General features: G+C 47.9%; 2 protein-coding genes across 2 annotated transcripts in view; one reads left to right on the forward strand and one right to left on the reverse strand.

The window, feature by feature from the left end:
* Positions 1-9,230: 9,230 nt before the first annotated feature.
* Positions 9,231-12,875, reverse strand: LOC119442220 (calmodulin-A). The gene is made up of 2 exons (XM_037707009.2): positions 12,559-12,875; positions 9,231-9,569 (listed from the first exon to the last, which is right to left on the reverse strand). The coding sequence occupies exons 1-2, from the start codon at positions 12,775-12,777 to the stop codon at positions 9,276-9,278; spliced, it is 513 nt and encodes a 170-aa protein (XP_037562937.1). The 5' UTR covers positions 12,778-12,875; the 3' UTR covers positions 9,231-9,275.
* A 2,905-nt stretch (positions 12,876-15,780) lies between these two features.
* LOC119440592 (mucin-19-like) overlaps positions 15,781-24,958 on the forward strand; it is a 78,597-nt gene continuing 69,419 nt past the window's right edge. Inside the window, 1 exon segment of the mRNA XM_049661971.1 lies at positions 15,781-15,928. Within this exon segment, the coding sequence (XP_049517928.1) occupies positions 15,825-15,928 (104 nt within the window). The 5' untranslated portion in view covers positions 15,781-15,824.

Genomic DNA, 24,958 nt, shown 5'->3' on the forward strand with positions numbered 1-24,958 from the left:
GGATGACGATAACGATGGTCGGTGCCACGATTCAAAGAGGCGCCTGCACGCTGCAATGAGTCCGTGGGGCGCGTGACCGCGTTCAGAACATGCAAAGGAAGAAGAGACACTTGCAAGACTAACCATTTGTAGAGCTTTTGCTTCAATAATCTATTTCTCAAAGAGGGAAAAGGCGGTAATTGTGGTATTTAAAGCAGTCTGACGTTACTTTTCTTTTGAATAAAAGCATACGAGCATCGCCTGTTTCATCTGTTCCGAACGCTCGTCTGGTTAAACTTCCTGTCTTTCCTCTCCTTGCTTTATTTCTCTACCTCTCTCTCATCTGCAGCACATGGTTAGAGGTAATACAACGTCCACTCGTATGCTCTTGCTGTATGGTGGGTAGTAGAGAGAGAGAGAGATTGTGGTTGTGAAGAGGAAGAGGTGCAGAAAATAGCGCCTCCTCCTCTTCACAACCACAATCTCTCTCTTTCTCTCTCTCTCTCTCTCTACAACCCACCATACAACAAGAGTATACGAGTAGACAAAGCTGACTCCGCTACCCGCTGACGCCTCAACGAGATCCGCAACACAATGTTACATATTTACAAGAGGCGTCAAATCGCGTTGGCAGGGTAAAGACGACCGGCGTAATCGTACATGATGCTGTTGGCACCAAGACCGACCTCCTTGTGCGGCCAGCATGGTGGAATTGAATAGCACCGATGGGCGCGAATATCACCATCTGTTTCGTCCTATAGGCCAGCAAACTTCATCCTTCGTGGCGCGATCGCTTCGGAACGGGTAAGGTCGACTGCTGACGTGACCTGGTCGCGTCGAGTGAAGGAAGTTGTTGTTTTAAAGTGATAGCTTTAAGGGCCACGTTGCGCAATGAGCACGGGGCCAACGGCATTGAGCGTGAGCAAAAAAACAAAAAACAAAAAAAACACCGCATATCTACGGGGTGAATGATGATGAGTGGGCGAAGCTCCGGAGGGAATCATCGGTAAACCGTGAATCTTCCGTGTAATTCGCCCAGTCTCGCCGCACTAAATCGAACGGTTGACTTCCACCAATGACACGCGCCATATGTGACGTCATTCCTATTTTATAACAGCGCCCTTCATTATAATTGCACCATCTCCCGCTTAAAGGAACGCTAGCACAAACGCGTTATAAACGTGCAGTACTCTCTATACTCGCGGACAACTTTCTGTGGCAATGAAGGGATAGCCACGGAGGCAAAGCGCGCACAACTGAGAGCGCTTCTGAAAAGAATCCCGCGTTTTAATCCACATTGGTTTAGGCTGGGGAAGAGAAAACATAAACAGCTTATTAACAACAGTTACCTAAGACAGAACACACCACAGAGTGTAAAAGTTTACTTATTTTGCGGCTTTTCCCTTCCGCGTCTGGGGAAACGCGAAACCGTCGCACGTGGAAGCTGCGTCGATTCAGCGTCTGTTCCGAGCAACCAAAATCACTGTCAAACGCTGCTGGACTACTTGGCGCGGTAACACATGTGCAGCATCCACGCGCCCGTAGCGTTCACTTCATTGCCACAAAAAGTTGTCCGCGAGTATAGTAAGGGGGAGAGGCCACAGCGTCTTACGCAGCCGTTTACACATGCCGGAACGTGCACCGCGTTTGCCGACGCCATCAAATGACTGCTGAGAGAGTATAACCCCCGTATTCATAAACGCTCCTCGACTTGAACTTGACTTGCAACCGCCTTCAACACGTTTCGAACACGCTGCCCAAGGCGGTGGACAGTCAAGTTCAAGTCGAGGAGCGTTTATGAATACGGGGGTAAGGCGGAGAGGCCACAGCGTCTTACACCAGCTTCTTACACGGGCCGTAATGCGCTAGCACAAACGCGTTAGAAACACGCAGTCTTTCGTTATTGTTGGGTATTTATTGTCATCGTGGTGCGTGTGTCCATGTGCGCTTCATGTATTCCTGGATTGTCGGGATGCTGTTTTTCTTTGGGATGTGCTCCAGCGCACAATCAAAAAAGAATTCCCCCTCGATGCGTATGGCATTCGCTACTTGCCAATAGAAAGTGATGACGGCACCCCATTCGATATGGTAATGGCCCTGCATAGCATTTGGAAATGCAGAATGGCAGTAAGGCACGCTGATCTCGACGCAAGAGCGGCTCGCCAGTATTTTAAAGAAAGCATAAGGGACTTTGTGGAAGAACAAAAGTGGCTAGAATGTATCCCAGAATGGTTGCCTCGGGTGGAATTATTACTGACGATGAAACAATTTTAGCGTATACGCGTCCGCACAAGTTGATCGGTCGTTTTTAACGAATATTGTGATTGTGATTCAGTTTTGTTATTCTCTGTGAATTTATATATTTCTGTGTGTGCCAAAGACCGGCAATAAAGAAGAAAAAAAAAGCTTCGTGGCGTAGGGGTTAGCGCCGCGCGTTCGGAAGCGAGTGGTCCCTGGTTCGATTCCGCGCTACGGACACAACTTTCGGAATTTTTTTTTCATAAAAGTAGACGTGGCTACCTACTACTACTACATACTACAGAGGAGGGACAGACCCACACCCTAATGAGCTTCGCCCCTAAAACATTTCCGCCGCCATTCCACCCTGTGAAAGTGGATGTACAGGGAAGCTCTTGCCGCCAGCACCACAAAGGGTCGCACCGCCGAGATCAATGTAGCGCCCACGATCTCGTTCGCGCCGTTTCCGTTGGTGCTTCGACGCCGTGGTGCCTTTGCCCTGATGTCGATTACGGTCGCAGCACACTCTGCGCGACCGATGCAACGCACAGAGCGCCCACTCATCAAGGACAGATACATCGTGTACACACGTTCGTCCCGCGCGCACGCAGGTGTGCCGGTGTGCAGCATTTATCCTCATCTATACTATAGACCCTCCGCCTGGCGCAAGTGCGTTATTGAACTAATTCAATTTCTCAAAGTAAAGTGTGTCACAAAAATTGTAAAGTACGACTTATACACAACCTGCAGACATTTTAGCATCGAACTGTAATTTGAACATTCGAGAAAACATAATTCTGCTGCACGGAAACTGAAACACTAGCTCTGGAGACATTTTTTTTTTGTCGACACGACGGTGAACACGCACGGATGCAGAAAATTTGCCGGGGTATCTATATACAGCTTCGCTGTCAAACTCGCTTGCAATCCCAGCCTGGCGCGTGCCGCGTTTCGAAACATCAATCATAGTGCGGATAGAAGCGTTCGGATATTCGCTTACATTGGTAATCGTCGTCCTTGGTTTCTGCAGAACGTTTTGTTTGTTTGCAAGTACGCTTTCCTCCTTTACATCACCATATATTAAGCAAACGCCGCCTTCTTCCGACGCGCGAGAGGCCGTGGTAGAGGGGGGAGGGGGAGGGGGTAGGGAAGGGAAAGGAGTGCGACGTTTAGCTGCGGCACCAAGTTGCCTATTTATACAGAGGCTCCGGCAACAGTCACCAACGCCGCACGCATTTTGAGCGAACGCGGGCAAAACGCCCACGTGCGTCGACAATAGTTCTGCGTGTTGCCGGTGCTGCGGCATGTCCAAGTTTAATACAGCTGATAAAGCTAATATCATTACTCCGTATAGCTCTCTACAAATTTGCTATCGCAATTGATGCTTCGCCTTTCAGGTGAAACTGCGACAACTTTTTATTATACCGACTTGCCATTGTGCCGATAATCGTGATTTTCATCATTTTCCCTCCTACAAACGTACGCTTCCGTCGGAACTAACGGCGCATCTATAGCTGATATACAGATGTGAGTCTTCCATCGTGACTGAGCAGTCCCCCATTCCCACCATTCGTTTGATTGTTCCTCTGTTGCATCATGAACTTAGACTCTCCGTCCTCTGTTTTGAGATGGACAGCAATGCAAGCGAAGCTTTATTGGCTCAATTGTGCCGGGGTCGGTGTATGCGGAAAACTATCATCAGCATTGGCTCGAGCGTCGTCGTTTTCTTCCGCAGCTGGCTGCATTGGCGCCCCTCGGGTTGCGCTCGTGCTAATGCTCGGCACATGCACATGCCACTGCTCCCGCGTTCGTCGTCATCGTCTTCTTCCACAGGTGGCGGCTCCGTTGCCGCTCATCATTTCCGCGCAAAATTTCACTTCTCTTCTGTCGTTGTAATGGGAAGGCCGCGTTTACGGGGGTATGAGCCATTGCTTAAGGGGGTATGAGCCATTTATTAACAGCTAACCGTAAAAGTGGCGCCTGCTGTCGCAAAAGCTCGCCGGGCTATGACGTCACTGCGTTGCCTAGCAACGACCTCGCGGAGTGGCCGTGCCGTGCACATGTTGCCTTGACATGGGACGTTAAGGAGAGGGAACGAGCGCATGCGCGCAGCGCGCGCAATGTCGGGAGAGAGAAAGGGAAAATGAGAGCGAGATAGAGAGAGAAAGAAATTGTAGCAGCACCAACGAGGCAACGCGCAGGGCTGCTGCCGACGCTGACCGCGTTTCTCCGGCCCGTTTCCCGCGTTCGCACCGGGGAAACACGGACGGCGTCGGCAGAAGCTCCGCAGGTTTCGACCAGCCACGCCCCGGCAAGTGTGGAGGTGCGGCTTGGCCGTGGCGTCACCGGGGAGATAAAGCTCGGAGCCGTCGCGACACAGCAGAACTCTCGTTGACTTTGTGACGAGTACATTAGCCTTCACACGGACGACCAAAGCGCGCCGCGTGGTCAAGCGAGAATCTGCGCCTTGGCGGCGAGCCGATTCGGAATACCGTGCCTAGCAGCGCTTAGCATTTTCTAGCAAAACTTAGCCAAACCTAGTAAAACCTGGAAGAAGGTAGGTCGATCACCAGCTCCGCGGTTTACTGCAGCCTTGCACTACTAGTGCTAGCTGCCACACTTTTTTTTGTCTTACCGTGACGGACAGAGTTAATTTTGAAGCAATTTAATTTCGAAGAATCACAAGCGGCAATGACGGGTGAATGCTGCTAACCACGCCGCCGAGTAAACTCGAGACATCGAACGCAAGCGACAACAGCGACGAGCAGAGAAGTAAAAGTTGCACGAAAGGGAAGGAAAAGTAGAAGGAAAGGGAAGGAAACGTAGAAGGATAGGGAAGAACAAATAGTACGAAACGGAAGGAAACGTAGTAGGTCAGGTACACGACAAGCTTCGCGTACCCACCTTTTCTCGACAGGGGAAGAAGGGCTGGTGATCTTTTACTGACATCTTCAAACCATTTTCGAGAGACCTTATAGGAAGGAAAATTTACAAGGTATACACAAACACAGATGCATGGCAGTGTTTGTGTATGCCTTGTGCATTTTCCTGCAAAATTTACTATAAATATGTCACTGCAAGTTTTAGTTTCCTAAGTGGACATCATTTGCAAGGAAGGGTTGGGAATGGGTTCTACTGCCATGGGCTCGGGGCAGCTCCACAAACAATGGAAAACATCTGCCTGGGGCGCTCGGCAGGTGGTACATTTTGGATTATGGAGACCAGAGTAAAAAATCACCAGCGCTTCCCCTGTCGAGAAAATGGGGGTAAGCGAAGCTTGTCGTGTGTGCATCTGACCTTCGTGGTGATTTTCTTTCTTCTCTCTCTCTCTTTCTCTCTCTTTATTTCTTTCTTTCTCTTTTTATTTCTCTCTTTCTTCCATTCTCTCTCCCTCTTTCTGTTTCTTTCTTTCCCTAACCTTTCCTTTCTCTCTCTTTTTTCTCTCTTTCTCTCTCTTTCTTTCCCTCTTTCCTTATTTCTTTCTTTCTGCCTCCCTTTCTCTTTCTCTCTTTATCGCTTTCTTTCTCTCTTTCTCTCGTTCTTTCTTTCTTCTCTCTCTCTCTCTTTCTTTTTCGTCCCTGGTATGTGCCATTGAGCTTGGACCTTTTCTGCACAATCGCCAGGATCGGCCCACTTTTCAGCGTGACACCGCCGCCGCCGCCACCACCGCCGACACTTGTGAGCCTATAAAGCTTCGTTTAAAGATCACCAGCCCTTTCCCTGGCCACTCTAGATCCCACCTGTCACACCATCGTGTGTGACTCTCGCTCAGCCGTCACTAAGTTCGGCAAAGGCCGTATTTCTACTCAAGCTCTTCGCATCCTCTGCCAGGCACCACACTCTAAAGACAGCATGATCTCCCTGACATGGATCCCGGTCCATGCGGGCCCTGTCCACCCACACCTTCCCAACCTCAACGAGGTCACCCACTCCATTGCGCGAGGCCTCTTCAACCACGCCGGAGTCACTGGAGACGAGTTAGACACCAGGGACAATCTGACCACTTGTAACGATATTGTTAATGCCTTTTACCTCAGTCGCCAAACCTATCCCCCACCTTACCCCAAGTTCAGCCGGGCGCAAATTACCTCCCTGCGTCTGCTATAAACAAACACGTACCGCTCAGCCGCCCGCCTCCACCTTGCATTCCAAGACGTTTACACTACCCCCAACTGCCGGTGCTGTGGCACTCACCCGGCTACGCTTCCGCATATGCTGTGGGAGTGCCCAGCACAGTACACACACATTAACACCATGCAGACCCTCTCGTCGAGGTTGCATGAGGCTCTGCGGAGCTCCGCCCTCGACGACCAAACCTGGGCGACCCAGCACGCCCGTGAGGCGGCGGCGAGGCAAGCCCTCGACGTCCCTTCATGGGAGGCTTATAGGCCCGGCCATCATAAAGTGCTGGATCTATAATAAATGTTTATTCCTCCTCCTCCCCTGTCGAGAAAATGGGGGTAAGCGAAGCATCACAATCCGACTCTATCATGCCTGTAGGTTGTGGTTAAGTTGTTCTTTACGATTTTTCTGACGTATTTTACTTTGAGAAATTCAATTTTCTTCACTAACGCCTCTGCGCCACGCGGAGTGCCTGCGTCGTCGGGGTGGTTCGGGATGATGTTCTCCGCTACGGACGCCAGCGCTTACGCCGACACCAACACCGACGCCGACGCCGGATTTGGTCCCTCCTTGTAGGGGAAAATAAATGCCTTGGTTTGTAGCGTGTGGGTGCCGTTCACTTCGCTTATCGTTTAGGTGCGAAGCATCTTATGCGCCCGGGCTGTCGGCCTCTCCTGTCGTAGTCACGGTAAGCAAGCAGCTCGTGCCAAGGTGTTGTTGCTCGTGCTCGCGTTCGGCACGCGCTCGTGCCACTGCTGCCGCGTTCGTCGTCGTCTTCCACAGCTGTCTGCGTTGCCGCTCATCATTCCATCGTAGGATTTCACTTCTGTCGTCGTAATGGGGAGGCTGCGTTTACGGGGTTATAACCCATTAGCGGTGCATCACTGCATGCTTCGCACCTCCCCAGATTTCACGTTAGTGGAGCTGCATTTCGCTCAATGGGTCATTTGACACTAACGCATAAAATTTAATTCACCGCTCAAACCGAGCTTACGACTTAACTCGTGCTAACTAAAATAACTAATAACAACTAAAACAGTAAGAAAGGAGTCCATAATGGCGAAATTACTGAGGGAATTAAAGAAAACAATGATGATTTCCGTAATATTTCATGGTAAAAGACATCATCAAGCTTGTCCTAAAATAAAAAATCACAGCATATCCACGGGGTGAATGATGATGAGTGGGCGAAGCTCCGGAGGGAATCATCGGATCTCCCGCTTAAGGGGACGCTAGCACAAACGCGTTAGAAACGTGCAGTACTCTCTAGTAAGGGGGAGCGGCCACAGCGTCTTACGCAGCCATTTACACATGCCGGAACGTGCACCGCGTTTGCCGACGCCATCACATGACTGCCGAGAGAGTATACCCCCCGTATTCATAAACGCTCCTCGACTTGAACTTGACTTGCCACCGCTTTGGGCAGCGCGTTCGAAACGCGTTGAAGGTAAGGCGGAGAGGCCACAGCGTCTTACACCAGCTTCTTACACGGGCCGTAACGCGCTAGCACAAACGCGTTAGAAACGCGCTAGAAACGCGGCATTTCGTTAATGTTGGGTATTTATTGCCATCATGGTGCGTGTGTCCATGTCCGCTTCGTGGCGTAGTGGGCTAACGCCGCGCGCTCGGAAGCGAAGGGTCCCTGGTTCGATTCCGCGCTACGTACACAACTTTGGAATTTTTTTTCTCATTTTTCTCAGACTGGTTACACACTACTGGTTACACACTACTACTACGACGACGGGGACGGAACGGGTGCCGCTATAAGGAGCTTCGCCCCTAATAAGACGGCTTGGCCGCGCGGCTCGCTTTTTTTTTTTTTTTTTTTTTTTGCAAAACGAAACGCGCGTCCCTCGCGTCTCCGTAGACACTCCTGCACGCGCGAGCGGCGTTTGCGCGGTTATACTCGGGCATAGAGTTTCATATTACTGTTTTTTATTTAGAAACTCTATGTTCTCGGGACAAGACGGCGGCGCCGACGGCGCTGAAGGTGCGAACGCAGCACCAGGTTCCGTTTAATTTCCATCGCAATAAAATCTGACGGGTGTTATTTTGATCTGCAAGGATATTTTCAAGTGTAGAATTCCTGAAGCATACTTTCATGATGATTCCTTTCAACTCTCCAATGTGTCCCATACAGTTGCGTAAATAGTTTAACAAGAAAACGAATTTATTTTTTTTTCTAGCAAATGATGTCCTCCTGGGCAGGCAATTCATCCTTTTTAATGTAATTCGATAGATAGGTTTTTAAGTGAAAAAGCAAATGTATACTCGGTTCACGTACAGGCCCCTCACGAAGAGCAAGCTGACTGTTGGCGTTTATTGTGATGTTCAACTTGAGGTGACATTCAACGGCAGAGCGCTAAACTTGTACTGCACCAACTTACTCTACGCTGATGCATTTGCTAGATCTTTTTTTCGAAGGGGTGTACTAACTTTTAGATTGCTAGAATGTTGTTCTATTCCCTCGGGTAAGAAAGCTATCTCTTTACCTTGGGCTAAATGCGGGGCAGACAGCGGGGTCCGATAAAGAAGCCAACGCCTAACTGACATTCAAGCAAAAAATGACTGCAGGAACCCGAGTTGGAACCCCGCTTGCCGATACCTACCAAGTTATTTCTTGTCATCGCAGCCCACAGCTCGCGGTATGGCAGCCGCTGCCTGTCTCTGGTGTGTGGCCGATAAATGTTGAAGCCTTGCCAAGCTTTTTATTTCGGCATAAATGCCTGTACTCATAACTGTTCGTACATGAAAATCTTGAGTTCCCCAACCTCTCCTTCATACCGGTCCATTGTGTACTGAAAGGCATATAGCAATAAACACAGTGAGATTTTTTTTGTTTTTTCTTGATGTTATTGTGTCCTAAATCTGGGAGCAGCTAACTGCACGACTGGGCACGATACAAGAACGGTTTATTGAGTCCGTCGGCCGGCCATTCACTTTGAGGTCACCATGCTCACGAACTCGTCGTAGTTGATGCGCCCGTCGCCGTCCTGGTCCGCCTCGCGTATCATCTCGTCCACTTCCTCGTGTGACAGCTTCTCGCCCATGGTGGTCATCACGTGACGCAGCTCGGCGGCGCTCACGTAGCCGTCGCCGTTGCGGTCGAACACCTTGAAGGCCTCGCGGATCTCGTCATCGACGTCGTCCGGGCGGATCTCCTCCTTCGCCATGATGGTCAGGAACTCGGGAAAGTCGATGTTCTCCCGCGAGTTGGAGCCCACTATTTCCTGTAAGGCGTTCGCTATTGTCACGAGAGTACATCTCGCAGAATCCGTGGATGATGCGGGCCATTGTTATTATGAATTTTCCAACTCTTCCTCTTCGGCGAAAGCACGAAAGCAGCCTGTGCAATATGTTCTGCTTTCAACATCATCATCGTCACCATCGTGAACCTATGTATCTTTTTTCTATCTTTTAGTCCACTGCAGGACGAAGGCCTCTCCCAGCTATCTCCAATTACCCCGGTCTTGCGCTAGCTGAATCCAAGTTGCGCCTGAAAATTACCTAATATCATCACCCCACCTAGTTTCCTGCCGTCCTCGATTGCGCTTCGCTTCTCTTGGCACCCATTTTGTAACTATAATGGTCCATCGGTTATCTATCCTACACATTACATGGCCTGCCCAGCTCTGTTTCTTTATCCTAATGTCAACTAGAATATCGGCTATCCCCGTTTGCTCTTTGATCCACACCGCTCTCTTCCTGTCTCTTAACGTTACGCCTAACATTTTCCGTTCCATCGCTCTTTGTGCGGTCCTTAACTTGTTCTCGAGCTTCTTTGTTAACCTCCAAGTTTCTGCCCCATATGTTAGCACCGGTAGAATGCAACGATTATACACTTTTCTTTTCAACGACAGTGGTAAGCTTCCAGTCAGGATTTGGCAATGCCTGCCGTATGCACTCCAACCCAATTTTATTCTTCTGTAAATTTATTTCTCATGATCAGGGTCCCCTGTGAGTAATTGACCTAGATAAACGTACTCCTTTACAGACTCTAGAGGCTGACTGGCGATCCTGAATTCTTGTTCTCTTGCCAGGCTACTGAACATTATCGTTTTCTTCTGCTTTCAACATACGGAGTGGTTACGCTTCCTACGGGGGCTTGGTGTGACAGATTCTGCAGGGTTAGCCTCCCGCCCCTTTTTTAAGATGTCTAACCCAAAGAAAGAAATGAGCGAGGGAAATCGGGGGCTCAATCTTTTCTTATATAGGGTGTCTTATTTTATTTATTTTTTTGTGGATTGCAGAATTTTTAAATATCACCTGTGGCAGATAACACAATTCGAGCTTTTTAGCTGTATACTCAAAAAGTTTGATATCACATCCACGAGAAAACAAACCGCGTAATTAAGTAATTAACAAAATTTACCCAATTAAGCATTTAACTAGTTACTTTACGGCATGCATTGCAATTTACGAATTGTTGCTGGTCAGCTCACAAGACGTATCCACTAGTAACGAATTCTGAGTATGATCGACGCCAGTTTTGAGATATTCCTTCCCAAAGTGTGCGACGAGATGCATTGGCATATCAGTTATTTTTTAGCTTTCTCGCCTAGCGTACTCACTGGCTGCAATTCGCAAATTGCACTATGTGTCATAAAATGGTTAAAATGCTAATTAGTGAATTTTTTTAATTAGTCCCATATTAATTTTAATTTTTGTGCTCGTAATGACCGCCTTTTTGAGTAATCCAGTTCAATGAATTGAACTGTGCTATCTACCTCAGGTTATTGTTTTTTTTTTCTTTTTTTACTCTGTATAGCCTAAAAAAGAAACGCCTGGTATATTTACAATTACGAAGGAAGCAGCAATGAATTGCCAGAGAAAGCATATGAAAAATTAGGTGTTAAGCTGGACTGAAATGTAGAAATAATAGGAAAAAGCAAAATGAAAGTGGATGGAAAGACAACTTGCCGCAGATGGGATTCAAACCCACATCTACGTCATTGGGCATGCAGTAGCTTAACTGATAAAGAAGCGCACGCGGAAGATACGCGTTTGGCTTCTATTTGCAGCAAGTTACCTTTTATCCACTATCATTGCTCTTTTCCTCATTACTTCTACACTTCAATTAAATACAAAAGTGTATTGCCCCTATGCTTTCTCTTAAATAAAAAAAATTATGGAGTTTTACGTGCCAAAACCACGATCTCATTATGAGACACGCCGTAGTGGGGGACTCCGGAATACTTTGTACCACCTGGAGTTCTTTAACGTGCACCTAAATCTCAGTACGCGGGTGTTTTCTTGATTCATTCTCTGTTTGCTTCACATGGTCATAACTTCCAAAGGAAGCAAAGTGCAGGCGTTGATGACCCCGACCTACGTGACCCTCGAGGTCCACGATATGCACAGCTTCTACACTCGACCAAAGACTAAGTAACACCAGAGAGGTGACCAGCAGTCCAGGCATACTGTAGCCAACATAAAAATGAGCGTAGTATGCCTATATTCATTTATAGTACTAGCGCGGCAGCAGACCTCTTCGCCAGAGTGAGTTCAACAAGATCCCACAAAGTGCGCCACATTCTTCTAAGAGAGAGGTGCTCACTGACACCTGTCACTGTCGACAAATCCGTGTTCATGCGTTGTCTTTTCGTTAAAAATCTAACAACGAAAAGAAAACGGGTTTGTAGAAACCCGTTACAACTAACCTGCCGAGGATGACGAGGCCGCCTTTGATGAAGATAGGTCCTCCTTTCGAAACGTTGGCCAGCCTTTCTGAGGCATCTTATCCCAGTTTATAACCTTTATACCATGTCAGTACGTAAAAGCAGTTCCTTACGCGAACTGCAGCCAAATTAAAGAAAGCACCTGGCATTCAAAGAAAAGGCAACGTGCTTTCATTCGCCTAATTGTTATGACAACAGCACGTCTACACAGCACGAATGGTTGATCAGACCTTAAGTCAGTTTATCTTGCATTACGATTTCAGAAATTCTGATATATCTTATATTTGTAATTCTTGTGCCAAACTATTGTTATGGTCAAAATATGGTTAAACTACGGTTAAAATTTCGGAATACTCCAGAAAACCGTCTAAATGATCCCAGAACGCCGACACACATGAGCGGGCGCCTGATATCCTAACCAGACGTGCAGTGAGCTAGACTGGACTAACGCGCAGTGAGCTAGACTACCTTAACGTGCATGATTCGTCGCCTCTTTCACAGCTGACGAGAGGCGAGCGTGGCCACTGAGGCATTCGCTTACCGCGACCTGCGCCTCAGTCGGGTGATAGCCCAGGGAGCGCATGACGGTGCCCAGGTCGGACGCCCTAATGCAGCCGCTCCCGTCCTTATCGTACAGCGTGAAAGCCTCGCGGAACTCGCTGATCTGCTCATCGCTCAGCGGGTGCCGCTCCGGTTGCTGGGACGTCCTGGACGAGGAGTCCGAACGAGCCAACGGCACTGGCTGCTGAACGTCGTCCATGTGGTCCGGGCGCAGGGTGCCCTTGCTTCGAGGCGACGCTACGAAGGAGGTGTCTTCGGCCTTCGCAGTCGCAGGTGTCTGGCGAGCGCGGAGCTGGCGCGAATAGCGCGAGCCCCTTTTTCATTACAGTTTCTTCTTCATCGCTCCCTTTTTTTGTTATAGCGGTTTCCAGTGAAAAAGAAGGAAGTAAGGAAAAGCGAAAAACTTGACCCCGCTACACTACACTGGAACGAAATGGAAAGAGAGAAAAGTCTAGGAACGTGAGGATTGATGATGAAGTAGCACACTAGAGCTAATTCCGAAACGAAAGCAATGAGATGGTTCCCCATGGATGTTCGAGGATGTCATTTACGACCTTACTATTCCTGGATGGCGCTCCGAACAATTGACACCTTCCTCTGAGGCCCGTTTATTGATGCTGAAGAACTTGAATGAAATCTACCCCAAACACCTCCATTTCTACTACCTCCTGCTCTCCTTGACAGTTGCGAAGGCCACCGTTATTCCTGGTCTTCTTCGTAAACATAAGAATTGACCCGCACTGAACGCCGTTACGCTCGCGGATTTGAAGCTGGCAATCGGCAACTACTTGGCAAAATTCCACCAAAGAAGTCCTGTTGTGAATTGCTGCTTCACTTAAAGAATTCACAAAAACAATAAAAAGGGGGGAACGGAGAGGGTTAGAAGGAATTATTATTAAAATTCAATGAATACTTTGGCACGTTTATGTCGCTGGTAACGAAAGAGCTGCTGTTTGTTCCAATAAAACAAATTCAAGGCAACCGATCGTGAGACCGCTAACACAATGCGTCGGACTCATTGGTTTTTCATTATGCGATACCAGCGCTACACAATAGCACATGAGAAAGCAACACAACAGCACCGTGTTGTGTCTCCTTCGTCTAGTGTGCCGCCGTATTTCCTAGCGTTTGTATCTCATAACTACAGTGAGGGTTCCGGGGAATCGCCAACTCCCTAAAGAGCCAATTCGTCGTCACTTTCTTTCCACTTAGGACCCCGCCGTGTCAGCCCGGGCTGTTATGGAACTAATCCGCGTGGAAGCCACCCTCCTGCACAGACTAAAACGGGATCGGCCTACACTCCAATTTCGCCCCGTTGCACTGAGTGCAGCGAAACGGGTGGCGTAGCGCACTTCATACGATCCTACAAGAGGTTTTGTTCTGAAAGGGAGGCTTCTGGACAGCATGAGAAGCGGGGGTGGCCCAGACGCCCGCATAACATATAGTTATTAAAATACATTCACCTTACTTTCCTAACGCTCCCCGATTATTGGCCGGTCCTCCACAGTGAGCGTGTGCCACAGTGTCTAAGATTGTCGTCATCATCATCATAATGTTGCCGAAAGGGCTGTGGACAGTTGGCAAGAAGGTTACATTGTTACATTGCTAACAATGTAACATTTCGACCTCCTCAGCACCACTGTATTCCACATCGACGGGCACGCTAGCTCACAATTTTCGCACGTGAAAACTGTAGATGAACTGCACAGAAGAGTGTAAGGAAACGAAATTTTATACCCCCCAGAGTGCACACGTGGATCCTAATGTCTGACAGCTGCGCATCAACAGCGTCACAAAAAAGTTGTGACAGCGTGCAGGCCATATCTGGCATTTCCCACGACGGTGAAGAGAAGGACTTTGAGCAGCTGGAATAGCACTTTCGCGAGGCTTCCCACTAATCTAGGTGACACCGGCGTAGTCGACACAAGCACTCTGCAGGTTAATTGCATTTGCGTAAGGTGACTAGGAATCCACATTTAATCGAGGTTGGACTAGCTTCTGCGAGCTCAGTTCGGCTTTTCCGATTCCGGTGGGCCTTTGATTCTGCTTCTCTCACTTTTCGCAACGCCTGGCAACTTAAGTGACACGTCTGTGCCTGCGTTGCACAAGCAGAGACCATGTTGCGATTTTAAAATGCCAAGAGTATAGGCCTATACAGTCAATCAAAACACTGGGCATAGCGTTACATAGTACCCCCTAAGAAGTTTCTTTACACGAAAGCCAATTTTATTCGAGAGCGACAACGCTCACCTGAACTTCTGAGCACCAGGTGTTGCACGAAAGTCATGAAATAACTCTACGACAGACCTTGTGAATCACAAAACGGCTTCTATGCTTTTGACCACGAGGTTACGTAACAAACTGCTGCATCACTATGAAGGCGGAATGAATAAATATTTCTGTAATAATTTATTTGGATGCACGTTAAGCAACACCAGGTGGTCAGAACTATTTCAGAACAATAGGCTTCAGCGGCTACAGGTGTTGCTGTGAGACGTTAAGCCCTACATAAGTCAGAATGGCGCAGAACACAAATGAGTGTTGCAGATGACGCTTAAATTACAGGTTCGTTGACGAAAAGAACTAATGCTTTATTTCTTTTTTTGCAATGTACTTAATTTCAATTTCACTAACTTCTACTCCACTTTAATCTCCGCACTTCTTTCCGTTCCTTGATATCTCTCTTCCTGAAAGAGAAAAGAGGAGCAGTTGCAGCTTTGGAAAAATAACAGGGGCAAAATCTCCACATCTCGATCAACTCGACTACTGCAAAGGTCGAGAGTACATTGGCTTGCGAGGTGCCAATGCTAGAAAGATAGGCATTCCGTTTCATCCGTTCATCCGTTCTTTCATTCGTTCTATCATCCGTTTCTCTTCATTCTCTTCATCCGTCTGTTTCTTATGCTCTTTCTCATTCTTCTTTTCGCGCAGGTAACATATCCAACGGCCGCTCTCGACGCTTTCTAAGACCGAATGGGCTCGACAGCAATCGAGCGAAAAGCGTCGAAATGTCCCGCATCAGAGCCTCGATCATCGTCGTCACGCGCCCTGCTCGGCGTCGTCCGAGAGAGCTCGCACGCGCAGCTGCCGTCGTAGCAGGCGGTAAAGTCGTGGGCGAGCTCAGGGACACCCGACACCGGGCTTCACCCAAGAAGACCCTTGGTCAGCGGTGCGCGCGCGATTGCGGCCCGATGGTCGCCCTCCGTTCCCGCTTTCGACGAGTGGCCAGTCTGGGCTGAGAACGCAATGGGCCCCGTACGGCCTGGACTCGTCCCGTTACTGCTGCTGGCGCTTCTGGCACGAAGTTCGGCCAGCATCATCGGCCGAGGCACAGCGCGCCAGCTGCGAGGGTACGTACGCCGTCAATATATAATGCTAAGGGTTGCGGAAAAGCAGATGGAGCCACGTGGCAAGGATCTGCATGACTTGCGACTTTTTTTTTCTTCCCTTCGAGCTGAAGTAATGTGTTGCTGAGCGTTGCGAGGATAACAGAAATCTTTCACCGAAGCGCCGTTGCAATAGCAGCTAGCTTTAGGAGTCGTCGATTCTTTCCTTTTATTTTTACTCTTTTTTTTCAGCACTAGAACTTATTAAGAAATGTAGCTCACCTCCAATTTCGGCCAAAACCTTCAAGGTAGCTTACGCTACTGTTGGCACGCACTTGCATCGTTCCTTCAATTTCGTATACAACCAAGATGCCCTGAGTACCTTCATCAGGCGCGTAGATTCTGTGTCGACTTGTACTTTTAGCGATGATGCCGAAGAAACTTACACTTTACTTTTCTGTCTCGAAGAAACATGGCTCAATCGGAAGCCGTTTGCCCACATTTGTGCTATAGTTCTGATTACAACCAGTCACGCGTATGCTAAGATGGGAACAAGGACGACACGCGCTGTATTTCAGTTCAAATTCTAAGTGGGAAGGCGCGATATAATTGCAGAAAACAAAAACGACAACTCTTCAAGCAACAAAGAGCGTCATAAACAGGCAGTTGTCGCACGCTTTTTCGTCAGTAGTTTGAGTGATTTGCCCGTACACAAGAATCTTTATACAATGCAGCATATATCCTCAACAGGAAGACGCCTATACTTGCCGGCTTTGTGCTTTGATGGAAGATTGGCAATTCGTTCAGTGTTGTCGGTAACTGTACTGCTTTCGCTAATGACGCTGACCGCTATGTCGCCTTGCGAGATTGCCACTAGCTGGTATCGGCGCGCAAACCACAAACTCGGCAGACCATGGCTGTGTCGTCATCCTTATGTTTGTTCACTTAGAAACGGCGAGCTTGGCACGTGAGCTGCTGCAGGCGATTGAAAAGTAAATTAAATACACAGGAGTTTGCCGTTAATTCGGCCTCGTCATCACATGCGAAATCGCTTCCCATTTTCGATATTTTAATTAAACGGTGACCTCCCGATATGGAAGGATATAACGTTGTATAGTTAAAATACTGGCTGATAATTTGTGCCCCTACAGATAATCTTAAAGCGCCAATTAGCACTTTGAAAACCAGGGCTATATCGTCTCTTACTCAAAAACACGTCCTTTCTAAGCCAAGCCTAGACTTCACAGCTAAGTACAGCTCGCTTTGATTCAGATTTTATAAAGGGGTAGGAATATGCGTACTGTAGTCTGCGAAAAGTACCTAGAGGTTTTCGTGTACGACTCACGCTAAATGAATAAATACTCGCCCCGAACTTATATTTATTATTAACGCATCAATAAACTCAACGTTTGTAATTTCCAGTGCACACTTATTTGAGAAAGGTTGAATTATTGACGTGGGCACAATGTCCTTTGCCCGAAACTCAGTTAGTGATTGACTGACTTTAGCCTAAAGCGTCTGCTAAAGACAGAGAAAAAAAATTTTGGCACATCTAACACACATTTTGGAATCTATCTCAAACGGAGCTTTCGTGAAGCGGTTAATAAAATGCTTTAACTTTAACCATTTCTCTGGCGTAAAGCAAACTGGCGCGCGCGCGCGCACTCGGATGTACCCGTGCTACGCTATGTGACAACTCTGATATTGCTTTGTATTTCTTAATTTCTTCGTAATTATTTTCATACCACCCGCTTTTTCGGTATTCACCCGTCCTAGGTATGTGTCATAGTATATGAAAATCATAATAATAATCATCATCAATATGCGGCGATCATCTCAAAGAGGTAGGAATGATGATCAATGATCGTTACATGATTCATTGTACATGGTCCCATTCTCGCCACCGCAGGTACGCTCATTCATTCATCCCTCAGTGCACCTTCTCGTCAAGCTTCCACAACCACTTGGCAGCACCAGCCATCCCGCCTTCACTGCAAAGCTTGCTCATTAATTCACACTTGCAAAGCTTAGCTCTACCATTCATCTGCTCTCTCACACGCCCATTTCTTATGCGCGCCTGCACAGAGGCTGGGTAAGGCAGGAAGAGCTTGAGTTTCCCAACATAAACTGTGCATGCGTGTTTGTTCTTTCGTTCCCTGCATTCACGCTTTAGTCGTATTGAATAATGGTGGGCGAAACAGCCGCTAGACTCATCTCTTCTATTTTCTTTGTCTTCTCCCTTATTTACCAAAGCTTGTAACGAAATTAGATGGCATCTTTCAAGCAAACGTACCCAGACTAGTTCCGCTCATTTGACCACAGCAGGGAACGAAATGGAGAAGTGAGAATGCTCCATTCTGTTATTCCTCCTATATAATAAAATTCAAATTATTCACCTTGCAGCCTGAGGCTGTAAGGTGAATAATTGAAAGCTGAATAATAATTTAGGCTGCAAGGTGAATAATATGGTGAGCGATGAACACCATTCTGGAGACTTTCCAGTTGCGATGGTCTCTATACCACATAACAGAGATTTCCAACTAAGATAGTCTAACTAAGTTTAGGAAGTTAACAGCCAATCAAAGAGGCACTCTCCGGTTTTAGCCTGAAAAAGAACTCAAGAAGCTATACCAGCTATACATAGTAATGTTAGGTGTTAAGAATATATTATGTGCGTGCGTCACAGGAATAAGAACAGGGCAGTTGCAAAACAAACACACACGAGCACACTCACTCACTCACTCACTCACTCACTCACTCACTCACTCACTCACTCACTCACTCACTCACTCACTCACTCACTCACTCACTCACTCACTCACTCACTCACTCACTCACTCACTCACTCACTCACTCACTCACTCACTCACTCACTCACTCACTCACTCACTCACTCACTCACTCACTCACTCACTCACTCACTCACTCACTCACTCACTCATGCGCGCGCGTGCGTGCGGGTATGTATACACTGGCTATTCACCCACTGTCTACTTATAAGGCGTGTACACAAGCACACTGGCAAGACTTGTTAAGCCTTTCATATGATCAGCGAATCGGAGAGAAAGAAGAAACTTTAATTTTATTTTAGAAACCTTCTCCAGGCTTCCCGCGTCTTCATTCATCAAATTATAGGTTTCTGAAGAGCTCGAACATGACTCGTTTTTTTTTTTTTTTTTTTTTTTTGACGAAGAGTAGTTTTGGTAGTTTTGGTAGCCCGATTTTTGGTAGTTCGTTTTTTGGGCCAGTCTGTCCCTTATGGCTGACCAAGGGATGAACTGTGTCTTCTTGTAACTTAGGTAGATGGCTTTATTTCTTTCTAAAGCTTTCTGCGTAAGCGCATAAATATTGCTAGCCTTTCAACAAACTTTGGAGGACAGCGCTGGTCACAGTGAGCTACCCTAAGCCGACTGGGCGACAGAGAGATCGCTCACAAAAAAGTAGTAATAAAAAAATATGGGGACCATTGCTTTAAGTGTCATCGTCTGAGAAAGCCACTAAAGCATTGTTGCACTTCTTGAAGTCAACTGGACTGCGTGATCGCCTTTTAAAGACCGCTAAACGCTGTCATGCCTGCGCGCGCATAACGTTCACACACCTGCTTCTTCTTCATATTCCCAGAAGCAATATTCTCTCTCTCTCTCACTCTCTCTCACTCTCTCTCTCAATGTTTCTGGGTAAAAAATTATAGCTCATAGTTCTCTGAGGAACAATATTAAAGCGCAATGACTACGCCTTTAACACGGTGGCTTTAAAAAAAAGTGCACTTATTCAGATTTCTTTAGGTGATCTTTGGCACATTTCTTAAGCACCCTTTGCCATAAGTAACTGTAATACACTAATACACCCTAAACAATGGTTATTTGTCCTAAATAATGCTAATGTGAGGCCTAAAGTACACATCGATTGGAGCAACATTTACAGGCTCCCGTGCGTCTCTTACCGTTGTTTACGCTATAAAGAGCGCCACTTATCTATCAAATGTGTACTTTTATAAAGGTTGCCCCGTTTAGATTGCACTCTTGATCGAGCCGTGGCTGTAGCCTCGACGCAGAACTAGGAGTCGAAAGGAACCAATTCGACCCGAAGCGCTGTTGCAAATACGGTGGCAAGTTCCGCGAGATAGAACGAGAGATAAGCAGGCGAACGTCACAACGCGCACGTGCCGGTCGACGCAGCACTGCCCTCCCTCACGAAGTTGCCCCACAGATAGAGATGGGAGAGGGGGGTTAGAGCGTTGCCGAATCGCTGCTACTCAGGCGCGTTGTGTTACTTTAAATGACACCACTTAATTTTCTAAGCCTGCACTTAACGTGAGCCATGTACGTAGCATTTCACGGTAAGTACATCAACGTTATGCGCTCGTAATTAGGTAATTCACACGCCGAATTTTGTGATCGCGCTACGTCGTTGAAAAGTTTCTACAATATATCACAGAACGAACAGAGTTGTGCGACCACAACTCGTCGCACATGTCAAACAAAAACAAAAATAATTGTGCCGATCCCACGCACTGAGGGAATCGACGATATGTGAAGCAATTTGCGGTATACCTGACTATCCAGATTTGTTTTGGGCGCCGAAAACCGTTTCCAGGTGAAGCAACGTGCTTGTGTTCATTGTGCGTGTGGGTCGCGAGCGTATACGTGTGTATGACGACCACAGCAGGACGACGACCGCGTCGAAGACGATCGTATGCCAGCAAAGGCATATCCACGCCGGCTGTTCAACGAGAGCTTACGATGTGACGATTGTTGCGTTATACATGGGTAGCGGATGAGCGTAAGTGAGAGAAACGCGGATTGCCACGTCATTCAGCGACTACGTGTTATACAATCGTACGTGCCTGACGATGGCTATGTCACGCGGTATAGGTTAAAACGACGATGGCATTTGTACTCCGGTGAAGAAGTGTTAAAACGTTATTAACTTGGGCGATCACGAAGTTGGTACAAGGTCGCAGTTTCTACGTAGCGTAAGCTGCTACGAGGGAAGCGCAGGGCAAAGTGGGCCGGTCCCGGAGATAGTGCAGTCTAGCAGGGCGCCTCAAAGCGCGAGCAGTCACAGGGAACGAAGACGAGGAAGCGGCACGTGGCACAATCGCCGATTGTTCCAAAGAGCCTTCGGAGCGAGACTAGTATGTGTGTGATCGTGGCCTAGTGGTTAGAGCACTTGGCTGCTGTGCTCCACGGCAGACGTTCGATTCCACCATGGGGCGTACATTATCTTCTTCTTACTAAAGTGAGGTGAGACAGGAACCTATCTACCGCAAAGTGACAAGAATGAGACAAAGAACGCTTCGCATTAAGTGCGAGAAAATTAAATTTAAAGAATCTAATGAGCAAGGCATTTAACGCAAACTTTCAATGAATCCCATCCCACGTAGGCATTGAAGGAAATGGGAAAAGCTGACGCACTTGCACGCCTAGCGCGATGAACATTTTTCATAGCTCTAAGGATGCAATCCGGAGCGAGCCTTCGCCACGTGCTTCGTCACCACACGGAAAGTCCCACGCTTACCTCCATTGCTCAGCTTTTCGCACTGTGAGGTCGATGAGACTGAAACAAGTACCTTTCGACAGACTGCTACATCGGCCCAGAAATCCCAAAGGCTCCTGTACTCTCTGAAGCGCAACTCCTCGAAATGGGGTTCATCGCTTGCACTTTTTTTTCTTTCCCAGTTTTTCAACAAAGTTTAACGAAGTAGGACAAACGAATAAGACTGCCTTTTTTCTTTCCTGAAACCGTCATTTTTTTCCCCCGCCTCTTCTCTCAGTCTTGTATATACTGCAGCGTCGTTTAAACCGAAGCAAAGCTTGACGGCAGAGAAGCACTGGGGGATGGCGACCACGAGACTAAGGCTCTTGCGCTAAGGCGATTTGCCTCACTAAACCGGCTTAGGCTTAGCGTGGAGAGGGGTCCTGCATGTAAACATGGCCCGGCGGACAGTGTAGCGATTGCCTGCCTGCCTGCCTTCAATTCGGCGGAAATTCCCAGGCGTTCCCGTCTTCGCCCTTCACTCTCTTGGTCCTGGGAATTCATTTTCTCCTCTCTTTCCACCGTTGCGCCTCTATATATGCGCCATACTTTCACGGGTGATGGAGGTTACGCGCCGACGACGCCTTACGCAGCCGCTTATGCCTAAGTAATTTCAGTTTTTCAGCTCAGCTGCCGGCTTTCTGCCGGCAAGACAGCGTGCTGAGACTCCGAATACACCACACTTGCTGTTTGTGTCTGTATTTGTTTTTCTTTTTCTCGCGCTCAGTGCAAATACTGCCTCGTTTTACGCGCTAACGGGCAGCCTAGTAGAGGCGTAATGTAAGAGCTATGTTTCGCATGCATGACTAGCTTTTCTTTCGGAATTTTTTTCGCGATATAAGATAAGCAGTTTTCGGGACATTCTAACCACCTTCTATATACTTTTGTTTTGGCAACCAACATTCTGTCGCTTCGTAGGAAGCATCCATCACCGATGAAAAAAGAGCACCTTATCTCCTTTCACTTGGCAGCTCAGAGCTACATGCCAAGAGAAAGAACGCATTGTCCGTTATCTCTTTTCTTTTCTTTTCTTTTTATCACGAAACGTAAGGGAAAGCCTTTCCAAAGTGAATTCTCGTCCCTGAGTCACTCGTTCTCCTTGTTTTTCACTCGAAATGAACTTTCTATTCCTTCTCTTCTCGAGAAAGCCGTTTATCGCCACGTGCACGAGTCGGTCGGCATCGCCATCGCAGTGTAAAACGATCCCTTGTGCTGGCGCCGGTCGATGCAGAAAAGACTGAATCTACGCAAGCACCGCGGTTTCCGGTCAAGTGCTGATCGCATCACCACCTCACGTGCAGTGCCACATTTTCTCACTGCGTTGAAGGCTCCTCTAACTCGACGTGTTACTGTGCCGATCCCGACTGTAACACGGTCGCCCACAAAGTGTGACAGTCGACAAAAGAATCCACAAGTGCAGTGCTATCTAAAAGAACTTGATAGCGGACAACTTAAAAAAAAAAAAAAAAGGGGGGGGGGGGGGGGGGGGAGGCTGGGCAGGGCTCGGTTATTGCTAGTGGGTAATGAGAAGTGGGGCATCTTCGTGCACTATGTGTAAGGGCTAGCCGCGATGCGAAACGGAGGGCAGATGACGGTTATGATGACGGTGATGCTGATTCCTTCAACGATGGCGCAAGTTAACTGGGGAGGGATATACCAAGAACCGGGTGATATTACGATAACAAAAAATACGAATGAAGATATGAAAGAAACCAATCTTATATTAAATAAAGCAATTAGTAACAGGAAGTCGGCCTGGTACAAAAAATAAAAATAACTTAAAATAATAATAATTAAGGTAAGCATTGGGGTAAATGGCAACTCAGAGATAATTATAACGGCTCATTTTTTTTTCACTTGTAATACCTGTTTTCACTTTTAATACCGCAACTACGTAGGCAGGGGTTTGACATGCAATGCCATGACTTCGTTGGCAGGTACATGGTTAAATTAGGCCCAACTGTAGAGGTTGGAAACGGTACGTCCGCATACTACAACATTTCACTTATATGTAAAATACAAATTTGTTTTCAAAATGATTCAATCAAAACTAAAAGATGATAAAAATAATTAGGGCACTCGAGCGCATGTACAAGACTGAAAAAAAAAACAAGAAACATTAACAAACAACGAACGCGGGTCGACCACTGCAGAAAATCGTCCCTAATATTTTGAGCCTGATGTCCTCAATCATGAAGAAAAAATGTATTTCACTGCAATAAAAGCTGTCCTTTCAAACCCACCAACTATAGTCGTAACTGTGACTACGTCTTGAGAAACTGCTCCCTCCCCTTCCCCCCCCCCCCTCCTTTGCCCCTCGTTAACCGTTTACTTCGTCGCCGTCGCCGTCGCCGTAGCCGTCGCCGTCGCCGTCGCCGTCGCCGTCGCCGTCGTCGTCGCCGTCGCCGTCGCCGTGAGGTTCCGTATAGATAAAATCTTCACCGCGCGCCGTATGCCCGAGCGCAAGCGTGCTGGGACGCACGCTATCACGGAGAGCGAACGCACTTAATCCCCACGCGCAAGCAACGAAGCGGGAAGCCAGCGCCGGAGGGAGGGGGGGGCACTTCTACTGTGCCAACAACCGCGCTCGTCGCTCGGCCGCACGGTCTCTTATCTCTCCCGCGCGCAAGCAAGGAAGCGGGAAGCCAGCGCCGGAGGACGCGGGGGGGGGGGGGGGGGGCGCACTTTTCTTCTGCCAACAACCGCGCTCGTCGCTCGCCGCACCGTCTCTTATCTCCACACGGCTCTGACCTTTATGAGCCGTGCATTCGCGGCTCAGTTCCTGTTGAAGCGATAGACCGCACGTACCTTCGCCCGCACCGGCGTATGCTTCCTGCCAGCGTTTTGACAGTCGTTGTCTGCAGTCATTCAGTGTGATCTCTTCATGTTTGTTTGTGCGCGCTCACACCACGCTTGTTGCTTCAGTTAGTAATAGTCGGGTCACATTTTCCAACGCACGCTACACATTTTGCCTATACCGCACCAACTAGTTGAAAAGCCAGAGTCTCATTCCATGGAGCTTTACCCCGTTACGAACTGTTCTAGACTACTTCGCCATCACACAACGTAAATCTGTGGTGAGCGAAGGCGACCGCCTCCGCGCGGTTTACAGTGGCGCCCGTTTTATCAGCAAGCAGCGCGCAGCATCCCCCGCACTTGCGTCGGCGAAATTCAACCGCTGCTCCGGCCACGGGGGACACACACGACGGCGACGTCTGGCCGAGGTACTCCAGCTTTCTCTGAAAGAAGCAAAAGAAAATCATAGAAATAACATTTAAGAAGAGAAGAGAATGGAAAGCACGTAGTAGCTGTGCCTGGGCCTAAACGGTCATTTTCCCCCCTTTCAATATATTTCGTATCTTACAAAAAGCTGGCGCTTCAATCGAGAGAGCTTAAAGCAGCGAAAGTTTCATTTTTAGTTTCATTTCACCTCTTTCGTTCTTTTTGACCCAAGGCGTTCACAGCAATCCCGCCCTTCGATACTACATTGAAACACGACCTCAGTGGCCATGCTGC

The sequence above is a fragment of the Dermacentor silvarum genome, chromosome 2 (genome assembly GCF_013339745.2).
Source record: "Dermacentor silvarum isolate Dsil-2018 chromosome 2, BIME_Dsil_1.4, whole genome shotgun sequence".
Taxonomy (NCBI): Eukaryota; Metazoa; Arthropoda; class Arachnida; order Ixodida; family Ixodidae; genus Dermacentor; species Dermacentor silvarum.

Coding starts and splice junctions, on each gene's coding strand:
- LOC119442220 (XM_037707009.2), bottom strand. CDS start 12,777: ATGGACGACGTTCAGCAGCCAGTGCCGTTGGCTCGTTCGGACTCCTCG. Junction 9,570..12,558: donor CGACTGAGGCGCAGGTCGCG/GTAAGCGAATGC, acceptor AACGCCTTACAG/GAAATAGTGGGCTCCAACTC.